The sequence below is a fragment of the Cinclus cinclus genome, chromosome 6, assembly GCF_963662255.1.
Source record: "Cinclus cinclus chromosome 6, bCinCin1.1, whole genome shotgun sequence".
In the NCBI taxonomy this organism is placed as follows: Eukaryota; Metazoa; Chordata; class Aves; order Passeriformes; family Cinclidae; genus Cinclus; species Cinclus cinclus.
In genome coordinates, this window is record NC_085051.1 from 42205091 (window position 1) to 42226919 (window position 21829).

General features: G+C 38.8%; 1 protein-coding gene across 11 annotated transcripts in view; it reads left to right on the top strand.

Annotated features, from left to right (window-relative positions):
* Positions 1–21829, top strand: part of NRXN3 (neurexin 3) — a 900390-nt gene that overhangs the window by 819910 nt on the left and 58651 nt on the right. The window contains exon 15 of one of the 11 annotated variants that reach the window (XM_062495269.1): positions 8834–8842. The exons of the other annotated variants lie outside the window; for them this stretch is intronic. Within the exon in view, the coding sequence (XP_062351253.1) occupies positions 8834–8842 (9 nt within the window). The remainder of the gene's footprint in view (positions 1–8833; positions 8843–21829) is intronic. 11 annotated transcript variants of the gene reach the window in all.

Genomic DNA, 21829 nt, shown 5'->3' on the forward strand with positions numbered 1-21829 from the left:
TAAACCTGAATCTGTTTCAGTTCAGCTGTTGCCCTGCTTTGTGATGTTGAATTTGACACTTGAACTCTTAACTTTCTGGTTGTAAAGTATGAAGATGTATCTGTGCTAGGATCAAGGCCCATGAAGTTAATGGTCATAAAATACCTGGAGATTGAATAAAAATTAAGTGCACAGAGGAAAGCAGGGTACTGTAATGTCAAGTAGGAGACATAGGACCTGGGACTGCCCGGGAGCTTCAAAAGGGAATGTCTTGTAGAACAACCACAGGCTGAAATACTTTATTTCACTGTGGTACATTGTAAAATGCCTTCAGTAGGAGTGCACTAGGAGCAGTGATTGTTCTGCTCAAAAAAGCAGGCAAAAAGCAGGGAAATAGGCTGAAAGAATATGTGATGACCATCTGCTGAGATCTTTCTGTGAATTTGTTGGAAACTATTTCAGCTGTTCTGACAGCCTGCCTGAAAGGATGAAAACAACCTGTGTTAGGCAGGCATCGGCAACAGTAGCAGAGAACAATGATCCTGTGCCCTTAAGTTATCTGAAGCTGTGTTCTAGGAAGTGAGTTTTTTCTCAGTTTCCTTGTAATGAACCATTTCAACCAGGGCTTCTACCATGATTCACCTGTGATGTGCTTTTGAGGTTATGTACTCTTCCCTCAGAGAAGGAAAGCAAGTGCAGAAGGCTCGAGTGTTTTGCCTACAAAACGGCTGCACCGTGAATCAGTGCCATGCCACAGGATGAATCCAGAGTAAATGACTCAGTTCACTTACTGTGACTAGATGGTGCTCTCTCTCTGATGGATGCAGTCATTTCAGTTGCTGCTCATGGCTTAAAATAGGGATCCAAGAGGTATTTTAACTAGCGTAGTACTAACTTGATTCCTCAGTGTCATGGCCTATTCCCAACTGCCCAAGGCCACTTCTGATACCTGCAGCATTTTTCTTGCAGCTGTTTTCTTTTTTTTTTTCTTTCTTTCTTTTAAGTAAGTATTGTAGATAATAAGGGTGAAGAGAAGCTAACAAAACCACCTGCTCAGTCTAGACAGATGCTTTATCTGAAACCTCAATTTCTTCACATTAAGATCATGGTTCTTGTCATGTCCATCTTTCAAGTCACCTTCGTGCAGCACACTTTACCATATTTTAGTACTGCTGCCATTTTCAGGCCCAGGCTTCTAGGCTAAAAAACAGGTTAATTCACCTTTCTTCAGGTCTCTGTTGTCTAGAGCTCAGATTGTTCTTGTTGCTGTGTCCTGGATAATCTCCAGCTGTTTGCCCTGTAACTTCACAGACTTTATAGCATCCAAATACAGTGTTTAAGGGAGAGATTTATCAACACTGAATACACTGTACAGGAGGCAATAATAGACCTCTGGTTTGTATTTCTGCAATAAACTATAGCTGTGTAGGTCCTCCTCTTCTCAACTATTGCCAGGCTGATCACTCCTCATCATATGGTCAGGCAGGTTTATTCTAAACTACTGTAGGAACTGTGTTTAGTTTTATTGCATTGCACCTCCTGTATTTTAAATTTTAAAATCAATTTGAAGTAAATTCAGTTTTGTGGATAATTCCAAATTTGATTAAGGTGAAGATTTTATTAGCTCATTTTTTTATTCTATCCTCCAGGTGCTAAATAAATTAAATATTAATACCAAAAACAGGACAAACAGATTTAATATAACCTCCTATTTTCATTCTGAAGTACTGCTAATTATTCACAGAATATGTTTTTTCAGTTAGTTTTGTGCCACTGTGTAGAAGTAGGTTTCTCTGTGGCATGTGAAACTCTGCTGAAGGGTTTTCAAGTTATAAATTTCTGGTTCTACCTTCATCAACAATCCATGGAGAAAACTGGCTGCTTTGACAGAGTTTGGTTTTGAAAAATCCAGTTCCTCTGTTATTCACCTCCCTGTTGTTTTCCAGGCACTTTCAGTTTGAATATTCTTCCCCTCTTTTCTACCACTTAAATACTGAAGCTTATAATGTCATAGAAAAGTTACAGGATGGTTCATGACCCTGGACTTCTCTCTCCAGTACCTCTCAAGTCACTGGCTTCAACACAAATTGTTTTGGAAGTCCTTAATTAACTGTCTGCAGTAACAGGCTAATGATTTTTAAAGGTGAAATATGAAAATCAAAATGTTTAATGAAGTATCCCTGTGTTGGTTTGACAATGAAGGAGTAAAGGGAGAAATTACACTTCCTAGAAAGCATTAGGGAGTTACCGAATAATTTTTTGGAAGCTGTTCTATGATAGAAGGAACGTGCCTCAAACCTGCTTTTTTCAGGAAGACAGATCAGAATAATATGAAGGGAGGAACTGCTAGATTAACAAAAAGGGCCTTCAGATAGAATGGAGGAGCAAATCTTTCACAACTCAAAATGAAAAAGATTCATGAAAATAACTGCTGTAGAACAGAAGCAGAGTACATGTTATTTCAATACATATTTGTATAGCTCAGTGATTGTGACTTTAGGAAAGTTGGTTGGATTGGTAATTAAATGAATTTACAGTATGAACCAGCATCTATGTTAATATAATATGAAAGTGAGAATCTGGAATTGACTGTGCTTCTCCAATTTGCTAGTATTAATTCCATGTCATCCATATAATGGGGATAGTGAAACAAATAAATGGGACTTATTTAGTCTTTCAGAAATTCCTTGTAAGAGCTGATAAGGAAGCAAAGCTGTCAGATAGGAAAAGGTAAATGTCTGTCATGATTTGAAACCAGTAAAGGACAGGAGACCAAAAAGAGAAATAGATGCTTGATTTTCAGGTTAATACAGAAATGGCAAAAGGTTAATGGAAGAGTGCCTCAAACTTCTGTTTGAGGACCACTGTATTTAATCAGTGATGTGGAAGAAGGAATTGGCAGTGAAGTTGCAAGATCTGCAGATAATAAGAAATTATTATGGAAGTCTGCCTTTAAGAAGACAGTGAGGAATTTGACTCCTGATAAAGAAGGTTGTATTGGCAGCAGAACATCATATGCAATCCTTTGTTGACAACTACAAAGTAATGCCCATTGCAAGGAATAATTTGTATTGTTCATACACATTACTAGCTTCTAAATTAACTGTAACCATTCAGGGAGAAAAAAAAAACAACCTAGGGGACATTGCCAGAAGCTCAGTAAAAACATCTGCTCATTGCACAGCAGAAGTCAAAAAGCAAGAATTACACTGTGATACAGGAATAATGGGGTAGAAAATTCCACTGATCATGGCATTATATAAAACAGTAGTACATCCTTACCAAGGATGTAGCATTTATTTCTGCTCACAGAATCATGAAATAGTATAAGTAAAGGAAGTTCAAAAAAACAGCTGCTAATGTTGACAAGAGACACAAGAGTAAATTGCAGCAGGAAATACTTAGGAAGCTGTGGTTGTCACAAAAACAGGCAAGCAGACACAGGGAAAATTCCTGAATGATTGAGGGAGGAAATACTGAACATTCTTATTTGTCCTTTCCAAAATGGCAAGAACAGAAAGATTTCAGAGGATTTGAAAGGTGATATTTTTGAAGATGATAGAAGAAAATGTGCTGTATTCAAAAGATAATTAACCTATAAAACTAATTGCAATAAAAAGAGCCTAAACCAAAGAATTTATCAGTGCTCAAAAGAGGATTAAACAAATGTATACTAATGAGAAAGTCCTTGTAGCCTTTTGTAGGACTCCAAAAGGAGATTTCAACTTGTTTTAAGGCACTAACAGAAACATACTGTGAAACTGTAGAGAAGCAGTAACTGTGGTTCATGGTACTTGATGAAATGGTGGGTATAGTCTTCTGGAGAGAGCTGCTGGCATTTGCTCTGGGGAACGTGTGATACTGGTCTAGATAGATCACTCATCTGATCTGCTTGGTAATTACTATCCCCCTAAGGATGACATTAAATTTGGTGAAAGAAAATTTAGAAAGCGTACTGCAATTTCAGATTAGGGAGTTCCTTTTGACTTCCCTTTTCAGATGGAAGTATCTGCTGCTTAGAATGTGAACTCATCAAGTCAGGGGACATTTCTTATCACTGGAAGGATGTTAATGTAGTCCATGTTATATCAGTAATGGTAGTATACCAGATTATAATTACCATTTTATTGAAATATAACCAAGGACAGAATCCATCCTTTTATCCCTTCAAATACAAGAATTTATTGTATGATAGAATAACAAATTCCTGTGTATAATTCATCGCCTTGTGTTTGAAGAAACCATTTTAAGAAGGTTTTGAGTCTGGGAACACTCATCATGTGCACATAGTTTTTAAAAAAAGTCCACTAATCTTATACATAGCAGCAAGATCAAGTGCATAATGTGTGCCAAAGGTAAGGAGGGGCTGGTAAAAATAAAATTCTCTCTGTCATGAAATCCCACATGTGATCAAACAGTGAAATACATAGTGGATGAATAACTAAATTCAGACATCATTTTCATTGTTTACAAGCACCAAAGTAAAGACCACAAACTGATTAAAAGACCACTTACTAGGGAGGCTTCATTTTTACCTTCAAAATGTGCCCCAAAAACACTTCCATTGAATAATCCAACACACATAGATATGAAAAAAATCACACTAGCTTGCCCTTTAAAATCCAGTAGTACAAAGTCTCCCAATGTTAAGCACACTGAACATAACTAGCTTCACAATTTCATTTTCTTAAGGAGAAATAATGCAGTTATCATTAAGCTCCCTGGGAAACTAGCTTTAATATTATTCTTTGGTTATCAGAGCTATCATTTTTCCTTCAGGCAAAGCTGAGGAAATATGAAGTTAAAACCATCATTGAGTGTGATAATGAAGTCAGTCCATTTCAGTGCAAGACCACAGCAATTCTTTATCGCTCCAAACGGGTTGTGGGGCTGAAAGCTGTTTCTCTAGTTGGCAGAGTTGCTGAGTTCACAGATAACTATCATTTTCAGAACATATTTTGCTGCATGTGGAAGACCAAGAATATAAAAAGTACTCTAAATCCTTCAAAACCTAAGAGGCAGAAAGGCAGAAAGTTCTTTTTCATACAAAAGAATTTTCACAAAAAAAACCAGAATTGCACTACCTTTCTCAGCTTCTGCCTACCTAAGATTTTCATTCAAAGAGGGAGCTGACTATTTATATTTATACTTGAATTCAAATGAATGTCTTTCATTCAACTTTGCACCTTATATGCACACACTGCACATTCCTGCTCACATTTACCCTTGCACACATAAATGTCTAAATTCTTCATTCACTGGCACCAGAAAAGCTTATCCTTACACACATTCAAAGTACAAAGTTTTTCACAGGATCACACAATCAGTTAGGTGGCAAAAGAAGACTTCTGAGGTCATCAAGTCCAACCTGAGACCTAACACCATCTTGTCAATTAGACCATGGCACTAAGTACCATGTCCAGTTTTTCCTTAAGCATCTCCAGGGATGGTGACTCCACCATCTTCCTGGGCAGCCCATTCCAGTATATTATCAACCTTTCTGTGAAGAATTTCTTACTAATATCCTACCTTAACCTCTCCTGGCACAGTTTGAGACTATGCCTGTCACTGGCTGCCTGGGAGAAGAGGCCAACTCCCACCTGGCTACAGCCTACTTTCAGGTACTTGTAGAGAGTGATAAAGTCTCCCCTGAGGTCTCCCTCCAAGCCTCCTTTTCTTCAGGCTAAACAACTTGAGCTCCTTCAGCCATTCTTCATAAGACTTGTACTTCAGACTCTTCAGTTTTCCTGCTCTTCCCTGGACACACTCCAACACCTCAGTGTCCTGCCTCCTTCCTTATTCACAAGCATTCATGCAGATATAAAAAATTATATTAGATACACAGTATATAAATACAGATTCTAATCTCACAAAAGGAATTAATCAGAAAGTTTCAAAAAGAAAGTATCGGAGAAAGGTAGTTAGTATAAAAGCCATAAACAAGAGTAAAGCTTCATTAGGTTCTTCTCTGAAGTATTTATTTAACATTCATAGAGTCATGAAATATCCAAAGTTGGAAGGGTCCCAGGAGGATCTTTGAGTCCAACTCCTGCCCCTGCACAGAACTTCCCCAACAGTCCCACCATGTGCCTGAGAGTGTTGCCCAAGCCCTTCTTGAACTCTGTCAGGGGAGAACTTGGGAGACTAAGCTTGGTGCTGTGACCACTGCCCTGGGGAGCCTGTTCCAGTGCCCAACCACCCTCTGGGTGAAGAACCTTTTCTAATACCCGACCTAAACTTCCCCTGACTCAGTTTCAGTCACTATTTCCTCAAGTTCTGTTGCTGGTTGCTAAAGAGAAGAGATCAGTGTCTGCCCCTCCTCTTCTTGTCACAAGGAATCTATAAGTGCAATGAGGGCTCCTCTCAGTCTCCTCCAGGCTGAACAAACCAAAGTACCATAGCTGCTTCTCATACAGCTTCCCCTTCAGGCCCTTCACCACCTTTGTAGCCCTTCTTTGGATGTTCTGTAAGAGTTTGATGTCTTTTTAATCTTTTGAGACCACTCCAGAGCAGAGCAGGACAATCCCTCCCTCCCCTGGCTGGCCATGCTGTGCCTGATGCACCCCAGGGCAAGGCTGTCCCTCCCGGCTGCCAAGGCACTGCTGACTTGTGATCAACTTGCCATCAACCAGGACCCCCACATCCCTTTCTGCAGTGCTGCTCTCCAGCCTCTCATTCCCTAGTCTGTAGATCCAGGGTTGCCCTGTCCCAGGGCAAATGCAAAATCCATCATTTTTACTTGTTAAACTTCATATGGTAGGTGATTGTCCAGCCCTCTTAATTTGACAAGGTTTCTCTGCAGGGCCTCTCTTCATTGACTTCCAGTCAGTTACAATTGCATGCCTTCATCATATCAAATATCTACAACCTAAAATGCTTTAAAATCTATTTCCACTTTCTAATAATCCCTCTGTTCATTCCCGGGTTTATATTCTGCTTTGTAGGGTGTGCACACACTGGTGCAAAGAGGCATCTGCTTCTGATGTTACGAATTGAAATTTGTATCCATGTTGCCTCCTGTTACACCTTTTGAAACAAAAAGCTTTCTTCTCCTAGGACAGAGGATAAGCATGGAGTAACTGTTGAGGTCAGAAGTTATGTTATCCTGATTTGTTGTTCAGCTTTACCTCTAAGGGCAGTGGTCTTAGCACTTCTGGGAAAACGGGATAAACATCATTTGGGACATCTTATGTATTGAAAACTCTGAAGCAATTTTATGTGAAGAAATTGAAACAGTGCCTCTATAACAGTATTGGAGGAATGGGGCTTTTAACTTTATGAAGTGTCTGTTAGAGAGATCACACAGAACTCCTTGAATCTTGATGCATGAAGTACATTTGCTGGGCCACTAGCTAAAGGGAACTAGCGATGTTCCAGAGATGGTGCAGTATGAGCCATATGAGTGACACCAACAAAAACAGTGAAACAATTAGGTAGCCATAATAATAGTTATATCTCCTCCTTCTGAATTTCATACAGCAACAGTTTAATTAGAGCCTCTAGTTAGTGTTATGTACACAGGAAATGGAGGTGCTTCATCAAGTCAGCTGACAGTGCTGTTGATGATGGCAGGAACACAAAACTCTTCTTCTCCCATTTGTACCAAGATACCATACTGCTATGTAAATAGCAAATGACCCTGTAAACTGTGCATCTGCAGAGCTTGTCAAGCCCAAAGGAACATGCATTGTTTGATAAATGATACTGAAGCAAGAGAAATGTGAAAGACATTATATATTTAAAGAGTATAAATGCTTTCGAGTGATGCATTATGGGGCATATGACTAGGTGTATTGGGCTGAAGCTAAGATTAAATACATTTAGACTGAAAGAAGAAGCAATTTCGTAAAAGGAAGATTTGGTAAACTCTGGAATATTCTCCCCAAGAAACAACCAAAAATATCCTTGCTTTATGTTGAAATACATATTTTTCAGTTCTGTTGCCTGTGATCTAGTTTAATAGTGTCTTGAGGGGGCTTAGTCCCAAAAACACTTAGAATATTTATTTCTAAAGAAAGCATTCAGTTAAGAAATTGAACCAAATGGAAATTTTTGAACAGTGATATTTTCATAAAGCTGTTGCAGACAGGAAAGTTGTGGTCTGTGCCAGCCAAACCACTACAGCAATGCTAGAAGCTAGCCAGTTACTCATGCCAGTGGCAATAGCTGTCCTCAGTGTGACCAAACCAACAGTAACAGCTGCTTCTATTTTTGTCATGATTCACATGGCCACAAGGAAAGGCAGCTTAATTTTATTTCAGCTGTCCTAATCATAGTCCTGCCTTTGTGTCTCATCCATAGCTGTGGTTCTAAAGCCCCCACAGATTTTCCATACTGAACAGAAACTGACATTTGAAGTGTTCCAGGGCTTGTGAAATGTTAATTAAAGCTTCATGTTGCAGATGTGATGTAGAGATTGTCTTTCATTCTCCTTCTCTGCAAATAATTTCTTCTTGTCGTTTTTGCTGGTATCTGCACTATACCACTTTCATCCCGAACTTTTGTGAAGGAGCCTGTCCTAGCTGGGACTGAGTCCAAGATGTATTATGGCTTTCCAGTCTTTTGCTTCTGTGACTTTGTTTTCTGTTAATGGCTCATGTGATTCAGAGTTGCAGCATAACCAGGTGCTGCATGCTCACATCAACAGAGCACAAAGCAGACGGTCTTCCTTCACATCCTCCTCCAAACCCAGCCTGTTACATTACAGAACACTAGCTCTGAGCTATTATTGACTGCTGTTAAAACCAAGTCTAATGAACAGTACATCAGTTAACTCTACCTTTCTGGGCTCTGTCTTCTTTCCTCGGTAAAATCATTTTAAATACCTGCACAGATGCTGTATTCCTGTACAGAGATAGGGCAAGTTAGCTTTGAGCAAATGTGCGCAGATATTGGGAGCAGTTTAACCACAGCAGCCCAGAGCTCCATGCAGATAATTTTACCTGGTTGAGAAACAGGGAAATCAGACAATGTGGTATGCAGCAGTACATGGCTTTTCTGCTTCTGGTATCCAAATTTACTAATTTAGATTGCATTTTTTTTTCCGCAGGACTGCACTGTGCAATTTCAGTACATAGCAGGTAGCATCGTACACAGAGCATTGCACACCTGAATGGTACCATAGCTCCTACTAATAACTAGTAAATCTATGATCTGCTTCTCATTAATGAAGGAAATGAAAAAACAGCTTTGTCTTTCAAATCCACACTGGTTTAAAACCTTCTGTTTAGCTTTATTAAAAGAAGTATTTCTCTCTATATTCACTTTTACCAAGTATAAGATGTTAGTCTGTATGAATAGGTACCTTTGTCATTTAAATACACATACTGTTCTAATGCACAATCTATTTTGCATGTACATTTATTATTTCAACTTTCCCAGTAACTGAATTCTCCTTGTATACACTGATATGGAATTATGCTAGTTTTGATATAGTAAAATATGGGCATTCAAATTATCTAGAATCTTTCTGATACTGGATAGCATTAGTAAAAATTGTTCTGAATTTTACATTAAATTTTGCTTCTGTTGTCAATTGAACAAAGATGTGTTTGTCTTGTGATTACATCTAGTCATACTTGGCATATTTTGATGTAATTATGACTAACTTAGTATACTTAATTGGCCAATGTGTCTGTGAAATGATCCTGCATTTCCCCCTCTGTTCAAGCTGTAATGTGAAATAGCTGCCCTCAGAATAGCATGATTTTAGGCTGGAATACTAGAACCTTTCGTCCTGGGTAGTGAAGTACCCAGTGAAACGTGAAAACTTTTCGTTTCAGAATAGCTGGGCTTTTGTTTTTAGTGGGGAAGCAATACATTCAAATTTCAGATTGGGAAGAGTTTTCAGAAGCGGATGGGATTCTCTCGCCCTTTACAGGCTTTAAATCAGTGACAGGACTCTGCAGAAATAATGTTGAGTCAAAGTTGTCTATTCTTTGTGATTAAAAGGCTCTTCAGGTAAGTCAAAACATGGCATTTCATCTGCTCCAAGATTCTTTGAGCTAGAGAAAAAAGCCCTGTAATGTGTGTTTGTAACTATATCTTAATCTGCAAAAGTCACTGAGAAATATTTATCAAAAAGAAAGTAAGTATGTGAATGTTAATCTACCCATCCGTTTATACAGTTTGAAGCTAATGTTCCCCAAAATATTTTTGCATTTCTAGGTTGCTTTTTTTGTAACTTTTTATAGTCTATCAGAGTAAGCAGAGCACTAAATGTCTTAGATCCCTAACAGGCTACATATTTGTCTTTCTAGTCTGTTCATGCTTCATTTCCCTCATTTCTTACTTGCATCTATCTTTTGCAGAGTGCAAAAGCTGTGTAGTAATGTGCAGAAATAGTTTAGAACAGGAGAGGCTGGTGATTCAGATTTAAGTGCAAATCCACTTAATTCCCAAAGCTGCATTTTTTTAATCCCTATTTCCACAAATACTGGGGGGGGGGAGGGGGGGGGGGAGATTGGAAAGCATCAAAAGAAGGAATGGCATATCCAGTTCAGATTTCTGTAGGTGCTAATCCAATAAAGAAGTTAGTCCTTCTTATCTGAAAATTTTAAAAAACTCTCTGTTGTCAAGAAAGTGAAACATTTACTGCAATGGTCGAATACCTCCTGTGGTGTGATACTTCCTCAGTTACCCAGTGGGATGAATTGTATCTACTTTATTTTACCTTCATGTAATAACTTTTTGAATAGGCAGCTCTCTATGTAGGTTGTCAGAGCTTTGTCCACTTTCACTGCAGAAACAGGTAATATGGGATGCTGAAAATGTAAATATGACTGTTCAAATTAGTTTACATGATGAAAGAAAGTAGCAGCCCTGGTTACAATTGATTACATCAGTACAAAATGCACTAATCAAAGCCATCAGTGAAGGTAATTAAGTGAAACTGCTTTTATTTTGAATTAAAATTCTCTGGAAATTGTGGGTACTGCATCAGGGAAAGCCTATTGGCAGGATGTCTAAGCTGAAGTAAAATAATGCCATAGACCGTTTATATGCAATTGCAGAAGCACATTCCACTGTCAGAAGTTAGAATTAACCCAAATATTGTTTCCAAATGGAATTACACATTAGCAAGGAAGTGGTCTAGCCACCACTGTGCTGATAAGAGCATCCCTAAGCCCTACCCACCAGGTACAAACAGCAGATTGTGTTGTACTAGAAAGGCTGCAAATTAACAAGATTAGATTTTTGATTTATTTGGGAAGTGAATGTTTCACTGTTGCAGCACTTAGTTTATGGAGTTAGGAGAGCAATTAATTGATTTTGAATTAATTTGGTATCAGAAGGATGCCATTTACAGTAAAGTATAAAAGGTAGGAAAGAGGGGAGCAGTGAAGGAATGTAATATCAAACTTCAAAAGAGTTGTTGAAAGATAGAAAGTGAGACTGAGTATTTGTCATTAAACATTTCACTGCATTCCCTGAATGCTTGCAGCCAAGTAATTTTGCCATTCCTCTTTTCATTTTCCTGGCCTGGAATTTAAAAGGTACAGTATGCAGCACGCCTGTCTGAGTAATGACCCATAAAACTTATGTTACATTAAAAACTTATGTGAAAAATACTTAGCTGCAGAGTGAGTGAAGGACTTAATTATATGAAGTTGTCTTTCACCCTTATTGAGAGGACAAATCACCACTTCATTGCCCTGGCCTTGTCCATAAAGCTGTGTTGCATGCTTATACATTTCTGTGCACAGTACTGAATAAAGAAGCTCAGAGCCAGAGGTTAATAATATCTGTAGCAGTACCATGACAAAGAGAAGGGTTGGTGTAAAAACTGGCCCTACTTTACATCTTACTATGTTTTGGTTACAAGCCAGACAGAAAGCAATGCAACTTTTTGTTTAGTTGTAATTTGGGCTGTTACTACTGCAACTTCATTTCTGGTTTTTTGTAAATTATATGCAGGGATCATGAGTTGCCAGGTTTGTGGTCAGAGATTAGTTTCTTACTTTTAGGGATGGAAAGAATAAAGTAATTTGTGCCTTTCATAACATTTTAGTGCAATATAACAAAGGGGTGGTGTTTTGTGCTATGCTGTTTCATTTTGTACTATGCTGTTTCATTTTGTACTATATAATTTCCTTGAAACAGTGGAAATAATTTGTGAACAAAGAGCTATGTAGGAGGCAAGGAGGAGAAAGATCAGAGAAAGAGATAGGGCTAGGGAGGGAGAGTGAAAGATAGGTAGGTCACTGAAACTGAGAAGGTGTTGCCAACCTTGGTGGATTGTCAGCTGTTTTACTTTGACGGTGGTAGGGCACTTGTCATTTCAGCCAGAGATCTTATAAACACTGCTTCATGCATATGCTTCATGCTTAAGGAAAACAAAACTCCTTTATCTAGATCTCAGAGTAAGATTTCTATTCAGACACAAGTTCAGTTTTGTTTGAAAGCTTTGCAGTTTCTGGTTTTTGAGCCTAACCAACTTATCTCAAGTCAGTAATGTCCTCCTTGCTTCTAGCAGCAGGTCAGACAAAATTCTACTGTTGAGATCATCCATCATTGAAAATAATTTTATTTTATTTCAGGCCCAGGTCTTAAATGAGGCTGTCTATAAAGAAATTTGGACTATGCAATAGTCTTGTAGTGGTTTCTGTGTGAATTGTAGTATATCAAATGACAGACTGCTGAACAAAGGATAGAAAAGACCTTCCAAGCTTCTCATTTCAGAATCAAGTCTTATTAGTTAGCATGGAAACAACATGATCTAATGTTATCAAGAAGGTATAAACAATAATTGGTAAATGTTTCTTATTGCTGTTACCTGAAGCTTTTGCTGATAATATTTGAATGTTTTTAAAAAAAAAGAAAAAGCAAACAACAGCAAATGCATTTTAGCAGTATAAATATGTAAAAAAAATTGGCTGTTACTTAGTTCAAAGCCTTAATGCACAAATTTACAGAACAAATATCCTCCACTCAGCATTTGTAACAGCAGATAAACCACCTTTGAGTTCTCACCTGATTTTTCCTAATATGCCCATCTGCATCCAGATCTATACACTCTGATACCTCTTTGCCCCCCAAATCTGTGATGCTGGTGAAGCAGACAGGCAGATGGGTAAGATTGCGCAATGGAGTCAGCGTATGACAAAGATTTAGCTTTATTGCATTAGGAGATATAACAGTAATTGCATAACTCAAGTATTAAGACATTCTGTTCATTTTTAGGAGATCAGTATTGGGATAAGGAGGAATGCTACAGGCATGGTGGCATGAGCAGTTGATGCCAGACATGGAAAACTGAAGAGAAATGTGATACAAAGATCACTGTACTTTGTCAGAGCTGTGGGAAGAGATGAAACAGTAGGAAGTTAGCAATTAGCCGTGAGGAGGATTAGGAGTGGGTTTTTGAGCCTTCGGAAGAGTCAGATCACGGATTTCACATGAGTGGTGTGACCCATGTTTATTGAAGAGTGCCACAATTGCGGATGGAGATATGCTTGGCAGAGCTCTGTGTTTGTGGCCTTTCCTTTCTAGTAAGCAGTATCAATTTGTCACAGGTTATGAGCACTGGAAACCTCAACCTGATTAATAAGAGAAAAATAATAATGATAGGTTAATAATTTTTTTCTTTCTGACAAGTGTCGTGTAGGAAAACACGTTGTCAAAGAGAGCTCTCTGACTTCTACCTGCACCACCCCAATGCTCACTTCTAATCCTTCTGGCCATTTTTTTCCTCTAAGACACTGTATTTATTTCTCTCTCTGACAACTGTTTGAAAAGTTGTATGCCTTCTGCACAGTGCTGTATTATGGACGATGTATTAGGAGTCATATATCCAGAATGCCTTCTTCTGAGTACCTAATAACTGTGCCTCTGCTCCATAAAGAAAAAGTCTGTGACAGGTTTATTAATCTTTTTATTTCCTTGTTGTGCTCTGCTCCCTGCTGAAAACAAAAGGTTCCTTTTCACTTCAGCCTTCTTTTCTCTTGTCTGGTTTGTAAATGCTGGGTGAATTTCATTTGTGATGATTGCTTTCATGCCCCACAGACTGCCAGTTACCAAAAAGAGATTACACAGGCTGCTGTTTTCAAGGATCAAGCATAAGTTTTGGACTAGAGGGAAGAGAACGCATAATATGAGTAACAGTCATCTTTTCTTTCAACACCGGGAAGGAAAAACCACTTAAGACATAAATTGGTTCATGCCTATGCTTTTGGAAACTTTAATTTTGATCTGATCTGGAATAGGTAGAGGGATCTTGTCTAGCTTAGTTCATCTGTCTGCCTACTTCTAACAGAGAGGACAGATTTGTTGGCGTTGGGAAAGTGAAAATTTCCTATGATTTATATCCCGAAGAACTAAATGCTTCATGCATGTCCCAGGTCGATGATGGGAATTAAAGCCAAAAAATCTGCTTCATGGACAAGACTATTGCAAAGGTAATAATTCAACAATCTGCTGTTGGATGAGTTGACAAGACCAAGAAGGGAAGAGAAGGGGTGTTCTATTTAGTTGCATAAAATACCTTGTCCTAGAATGCATTGGTCCTTCCCATACTGTCCAACATGTAAAGTGAGAGGGGAAAGTTTAAACCATGCTTAGAGATCTTCAATAAATTCATCAAAGTGTATATAGCTACATAAGATGCCTTACAGTACACCTTAAAAGACCAGATAGATACCATTTTCCCAGGGAGTAGACACTCATGTACTCCAAAAAGTTAGAGAAAAGTTGCCAGTCATGTAATTATGTCGGCTGTAACTATTTCTCAGACCCACACACCTTCTCATGTGTCTGTGTACTACACCCTCCCACATCATGTTCCTCACCTACACACGTCAGTGCTCTCAGGTACAGCAAACTCCTTCCCACAAGTAGCAATCTTGTTCAGCAAATTGTAGGCACCAAGAAACACATGCACGAGCCCACGCTCACACTCAGCATGGGAAGCAGATACAGCTTCCCTGCACTCACAAAAGCGTAGCCAAGTCACATTAGCATAGCCCTTAAAAAGCTTTCTGGGGTTTGCATGGGAAGGCAGAAGGATCACCTCCAGAAAATCTCAACTTCTTTATCTGTTATAGGAGAATGTAGGGAAATTATAAACCTTGTAAAGGAGCCTTTCTACAGGACGCAATAGGAATTCACTAATTGATCTAGCAGAAAGCACTTGAATATGATTTAGGATTTTTGTGCAACTTTTATTTTGAATCAATACATTTCCCTTTCACAGCATTTCCTTTCAGCTCTGATGTAGATAGGAAAAGCTCATGTAAATTGCAGGCAGAGGGTCAGGATAGCTTCAATGGAAATAGCTCTTAATGAGAGTATTTGTTCTGCTGAGCTGCTATGTGCTAGATCCCCATAGCTGTTTCAAAAGCTGGTAGCAGCAGTCCTCTTCTATTACTGTAGAAGTACGTGTCAAACAGGTGTTAGTGCTGCTCCTGCTAGCTTAGCGTGAGGGATTTCTTTTCCTCTAGTTCACTTGAGTGAACCACTGTCACATAAAAGCAGAGTATTCCAGGCTCAGTGTTGAACTCTGCATCAGCTGTCCCATTACAGGCAGTAGGAACACAGTGTGGTCACAGTTAGGCTGTTGGTTTTTACCTACTGCTAGGCTTTTGTGCTGGTTTTGGCAGATGTGCTTGTGCAGGCATTGATCAGGTTGCTTTGTAATGCTGATATATAACTCCCAATAGGATATCCCCAACTTTTTTATCTCCAGCCCATTCAGCACAGTAGGAGTGGAGACAATCTATATTGTAGCTATACATTTTGAAATCAGTTTTATTGCCATTGTTTGTTGGCTGCCCACAGATATCCACCCAGAGTTTTCACTGTGAGGCACTACAGAGCAAACCTTAACTATGGCTTGGAGCTCGAGGAGTAAACAGGTGAGCTTGAGTGTTATGGAGTTAAGCACTGCAGAATTACAAGTATAGTGGAAATAAGAAAAGCATTTTATCTGAAGAATAATAAGCTGTAGTGATGTTATTTTGTTTTACTACTGCAAGGCATGAGGCCAATGATTATTATAGTACACTGAATTTCTTGTAGTGTCTTTCATCCTAGCAACTCAGAAGGCTTTAAAATTCAGTTTTCTTACCCAACTTGGTGAAAATACAATTATATCCAGAGCTAACTGAGGTTATGGACATTTGAGTGGATTCAAGCAAAGAAGAAAATTCAAAACATGAGTCTTGGGAGAATTGGGTCAGTTCATTCCTTTTATGAATTTCCCATATGATCTTAGGGAAGATAGCCTTTTGGTGCCTTTAGTGCCTTCTGAAAGTGAGGTTAATAGTTTTTATATCAGTTATGAGGATAAAACATAAAATTTGGTCAGATGCTGTAATAGTGGTGGCCCTATAAAATAAAGTCTAATATGAGAACCAGCAGCAGAAACTAGAAATCTGGATTTCTGTCTCTGAATGAAATAACAAATTTTCCTTGATCTATAGCTTTATATTTTGCAGACTTTAATAACAGAAGATACTATGCCACTGTTCTGTAAGGTCTGCAATAACGCAGCTTTTTATCCTTGCTAAAGCGTCATGGGAAGTCCTGCCTGGGTTTCTGGTTTCTCAGCTGATGATGTTGCATGTGCAATTGTTATTGCCTACATGGAAATCCTCTCAGCTTCTCAGCCCAAAACTACATCTCAGAACCTTCAGAACTGTCGAACTCTGGGGGCCTGGCTTTTTTGCTTGCTTTTTCTTTTTATTTATTTTTTTTTTTAGCCCCACTGTTATGATTAATCTTGAAATGTCTGTCCGAATTTTTTCTTGTCTGCAAAAAAGACAATAGCCTGTTGAAAACATTTGCATGTACTTTGTGTAAAGGAGAGAAATAATAACACTGTCTATGAGTTTATTGGAATCAACACTGTAATTACTTTTGCTTCTTAGGAAAGCAAGGTTCTGGCCAGAAGAAAAAGCACACACAACTTGTGCAGAATCATAAAAAGCCTTTAAACTCCACGGTTCACAAGTTCAGTCTCCTTAAAGATCTATGCAGATGTTTTTCTGCCCTGCAACTAGAATTCCCCAAGTGAATACTGCAGTGCTTATGTCTTTAAGCAACCATTTTTATTGCCATTTTCCTCATCCCTCCTTTTCAAGATAATGGCAAATTATTGAAGTCATTAAAGAGTTTGCAAATAAGAAAGAACTAGAAACCTGACACTAATTATCTGATGTGAATTTACTGGACAGACATTTATAGGTTTTAACTCCTTGGCCACCTGCTTTTACTCCCTAGCTGAAGTGCTTCCCTTATTCAAGGCATGCTGCTAGGCTGTGTGTGTTTGCCCAGGAAAGGAAAATGGATAGGAAAGTGAAATTCTCTTCCCTTAGCTGCAACAAGCCCATACAGTCAGGACTTGGTTTCCATGTTGCCTTTTGTTTCTCAATCAAGTAACAAAAATTGATTATAGCATTTTTTAAATCAACAACATCAAAGCAGAGATTACATGGTCTTGTGGTTTTGGTATATCTCACACTAGTCTCTTTTGGGACTATCTTCCATAATATAATGGCACACGTGGGAGGACCTTTTACTCTGACCTTTGAAGAATCACTTGTAATAGCTGTGGCATTTGCACAATCACTGTTCTTCTGCATTTAAGACTCATTGAGCAGTAATACTTAAAGGATATTAGTCATCTTCTAGTGATTATGTAGAGCACCTACGTATTAGAAAGAGGTTCAGGTTTCAAACATAATCTTTCTGAATTTCATCTGGGGTTTTTTGTCTTAAATGACAAGATTTTTATAGTGAATGCTAAACCTCTTCCTGGTAAGTCTTGGATATACCTTAGGCAAATGGTGAATAACCTAATTAATAACCTTAATAACCATCTTACAAGCCACTGCATGCCCCAAACATGATGGGTGCCACCAAGTAGAATTTTTCTCTCATTTCAGAGAAGTTCTGTTTGGCACCAGCACTTACAATTTTCACTTGAGTCAGCACATCATTCAGTACAACTGCAGATCAGTCCCCAAGGTTTGCAGGAACCCATTCTGCCCTCCAGAAACTTTGAAACATTACACCTTTCTCTATGCACCTCAGCTTCTCCGTCCTTGGGAATATTAACTTATTGCGTTCAGATGGAATCCAGTAGAAACAACTAAAACTACCAGATCCTTATCAGGTTGCTTTGTTGTAAGCAGGAGCTGCCATCTGGCTGCTATCTTTTGGTTCTCATGTCATGAAAGTTTTGAGGATCAGGCAATATAAGGAAAACAGTCAGGAACAGGACTAGATACTAAATTTCAGCTGTGCAATTGGAAAAGTTCAGTGAATTGCTTGTTTCTGGTGGGTTATTTTTTCCCCTGCCAGGAGTTATTAAACTTCTCAACTAATGGCTGCAAGCCCCAGGAGGCTTCCAGGTGAAAATCATTCAAGCTTTTCCCTAACAGACTCGATGTGGGGAGAGCCAGCATGTGTGCAGGCTCATATTCCCAGGGCTCTGCAATTTGGCTTAACCTTCGCAGGAATGCAGGAGTGTGTGGCAGCAGCACAACCATCTGTTTCAGCAGGGCGTTCAGCTCTGGTGCACTCTTCTCTGCACTCTGATTAATTGCAGCTGTGTACAAATTAGTTTTCTCAAAAAGCTATTTATCGTCCTCAAATTAACTGCATAGGCATTAAAACACAAACAAACAGGCAAAATAAGAGCAGTAATGTAAACGTCCAGCTTGGAGACCTGGTTTTGTCTTGGTCTTGTGTCATTGGTGTATAATGAGCCATCACAGGCTTTCCTGATGGTTGACATGCTGCAGTTCTCTCTTTGTCAGCAGTTAATTCAAGCCCCAGCACAGTGCTGAAAGCACAGGGCTGTGCGAGGCGATGGCAGAGACACAGCAGTGACACCTGTACTCTTGGAGTCTGGGATGAATGGTGCTTTTCTGCCGTGGCAGGGACATTACAGGCAGCACTGCACAGCCAGGTGTGGACAGTTGTGCGTGCTCCCTGAGTTCACTGCAGTAGAAAAGCCACCTGCGTGCTTTAACAAAGGACAGTGCCCACAGAGGAAGTCCAGCTGTGAAGAAAGACTTTGCAGAGGCACAATCGTGAGGTTATATGTAAAATCACCTTTGGGACCAGAACTGGCTCAAAACACAGTTTTGGCTGCATCCTGTGTGCTGCCAAGTGTTGTTTAGACTGAGGGTTTCAATGTTGTCCTGCCCATTTGCGCGCTCATACGAGGTTCACACTTGTGAACTGCAGAATAGCAAGGCCAGTCCAGGAAGGCTCTCAGTAACAAGGAGCTCCACCAACAGCCTTTTCAAAGCAGATCTGGTCATATCAGTTTACTAAGGGCCATATCCATCAGCTCTTGAACACCCTCTGTGGATGGAAGTCATGTCTCATACTCAAGTATAGTGTTTATGTAGAGTGTAAAATATGTTTCATTTTGTGTGAAAATTAGTTTCAGAAATGCAATTTTGAGTTCTTATGTGTCTTGAGACATACATTAAGTTGAAAAGTTTTATCGTATTTGATTTTAATTTGTTATCTTTTAAAATCAAGTAATGCTAAGAGCATGTATTATTGATTTTAAAGTGCTTAGAAAACAATCAGTCATGACAAAAATGTTCACTACAGATGGTTTTATTTTTCTTCACTTTAAAGGCAGTGAAGCTGAAGCAGAGAAGAGACTTGTGCTCTGCTCCTTGTGTGACAGAAAATGCAACTGAAGAGACAAGCATAAAGAAACAAGCCCATTTAATTCTAAGTTCTACCCGGCTTATAGTTTTCTTTCAAAAAAGCAAGCAAACAAATAAAACCTTAGGACATGCCGAGTATGCACACAAATACCACACACAGAGTGCATTTCAGTAAATCGTGTTTTTCTCTGAAGTTTGAAACTTAAATGTACTCAGCATCCTAACTTTTTTCATTCCTTTTTTTCTAGAGAATATACACTAGAGATAGTTTGATAGTTTCCTATGATTATTAAAGTTGAGTATTCATTCTGTACAAAAGACTGCAGAATTAACAATACATTGCAATTACATGTGCCCTCAAATGGGAACACAGGCTTATTACTTGTTTCAAGTAAAATAATTACTTAGAGGAGTGACACATTGATTACTAATTCTTCAAGAAGTTATTATGCCTTATTATTTGAAAAACAAAGACTTGAAGACAGAAATACAATTCTTGATGGAAGTTGCTCAATTTGATACATGATTTTGACTCAAGTAATTGCTTTGTTAAAGCTAAAATGTGCTGCAAAAGCTCCAATTTACTTTGTTAGTGCTACATAATAAAACAACTAGTATTAATAATAATTATAAAACTAATAGCCTGCTGAGAATGAACTCCTGATTTTTATTTGCTGCCACAAAAATAGCATTTAAAACTGTTGTTCTGTTTGAACCACACTATAAACTGGTCAAATCCAGAGGCACAGGAATGCAAATACAGCAGCTTTTTGTAATTATAATTTTTTATTCTTAGATGTTGGTAGGTGGATGAAAGCTCCAATGATTTGAAGGTTATATGCACAATGTGGGAGCTACAGTTGCTTCCTTGCAAACTTTGCTGCTCACCAAGGCTTGTGTCTCAGCTGGATTAATTCACAACACTTCCCCTTGTGAGTTTTGAACACTAAGAACCTGAATGGGAAAGTGAATTGCCCCTAAATTGGAGATGAGAGGGATTAGGTCTGCTCCACCAGTATGGTGCAGAAGCCAGGGAAAGAGCAGTCGGCCTTACAATAAGGCCAGTTTTGTACTTATTCCCAGTTTTATATTTATTCCATTAAATTAGGTTGCGCACCACGATCTTTCAGTAGCAGGAAGCAGAATACCTACAAGGATAACCTGTGGGCTGGTGATGAAATGAATAAAGCTGAGAGAGAGGTACTAATACCAAGGCCACTACCAGTTCATCCTTGTGTTTAGGTGGTAGGAGATTATTCCTGTTTGTGAAAGTCATATTCCTTTAATTAGCGAATGTCTGTAGTTTAAAAAAAAAACAACAAAAAAACAACAGCAACAACAGCAACAACAAAAAACCTATTTGAGTGCATTCAGCAAAGATAACTTTCTTGTTTTCTTTAACATAGTTTTGAGTTTGTGACAGTGACTGTGTTAGTCGCCTTCATCATCCACATAAATGCGTATTCTGCTGAATTATTCCTACCTAGAGCAAACTGCAGGTTTTGGGGTTTTGCTTGGTGGGTTTGGTTTTTTTTAAGGCAATCAGTAAGTTTTTCCCTGAGAAGCAGTTTTTAGAGCTATTGCAGATTCCTGGGGATGGTATCAGCATGATGGCAGCAAAGCAGATACCTTCATGGGAGAGTTCTGACATGCTCATGTGGGGACTCTTGATTTCCAGACTTGCAGACTCCTTATTCAGGTCGCAGTTCAGGAGTAAGGAGCAACTAGCACCTACAGTAATACAGGTATGTTTGTTTAGCTGGAAGACACAGAGGTATTTCTCCTGGGTCAGAGCTGCAATTGAAAGTTTATTCAGTGATTAGAAAGCTAGCAAGGTGCCACAACAGCAAGCAGGCATGTGTCTTCTGGTACCTGGTCTTTAATATTTCCCACGCTTGAGGGAAAGATGCAATACTTCCGTAAAGGATCATCTACCATCTTTATAGTCATGGAAAAATTAAATTCTGATGTTAAAGTTGATCACCAGCTTATACATATGAACTCTAAAGGTGCAATTTCACTGCATTTTATCAGGTATAAGCTAAGGTGTTACCAAGTATCCAATGTCCTTTTCCACTCATACCTGCTTTTCAGTAGTTTTTCTGAGGTGCCATTAATTGTAAGCAGAGAAACAAGAGAAGCTTTATGAAAGTTGAGTGTGTATTATTACTGAAGACAAGACAGGGAAGTCACCTTTCACAAGGGGAACTAGAAGCAAA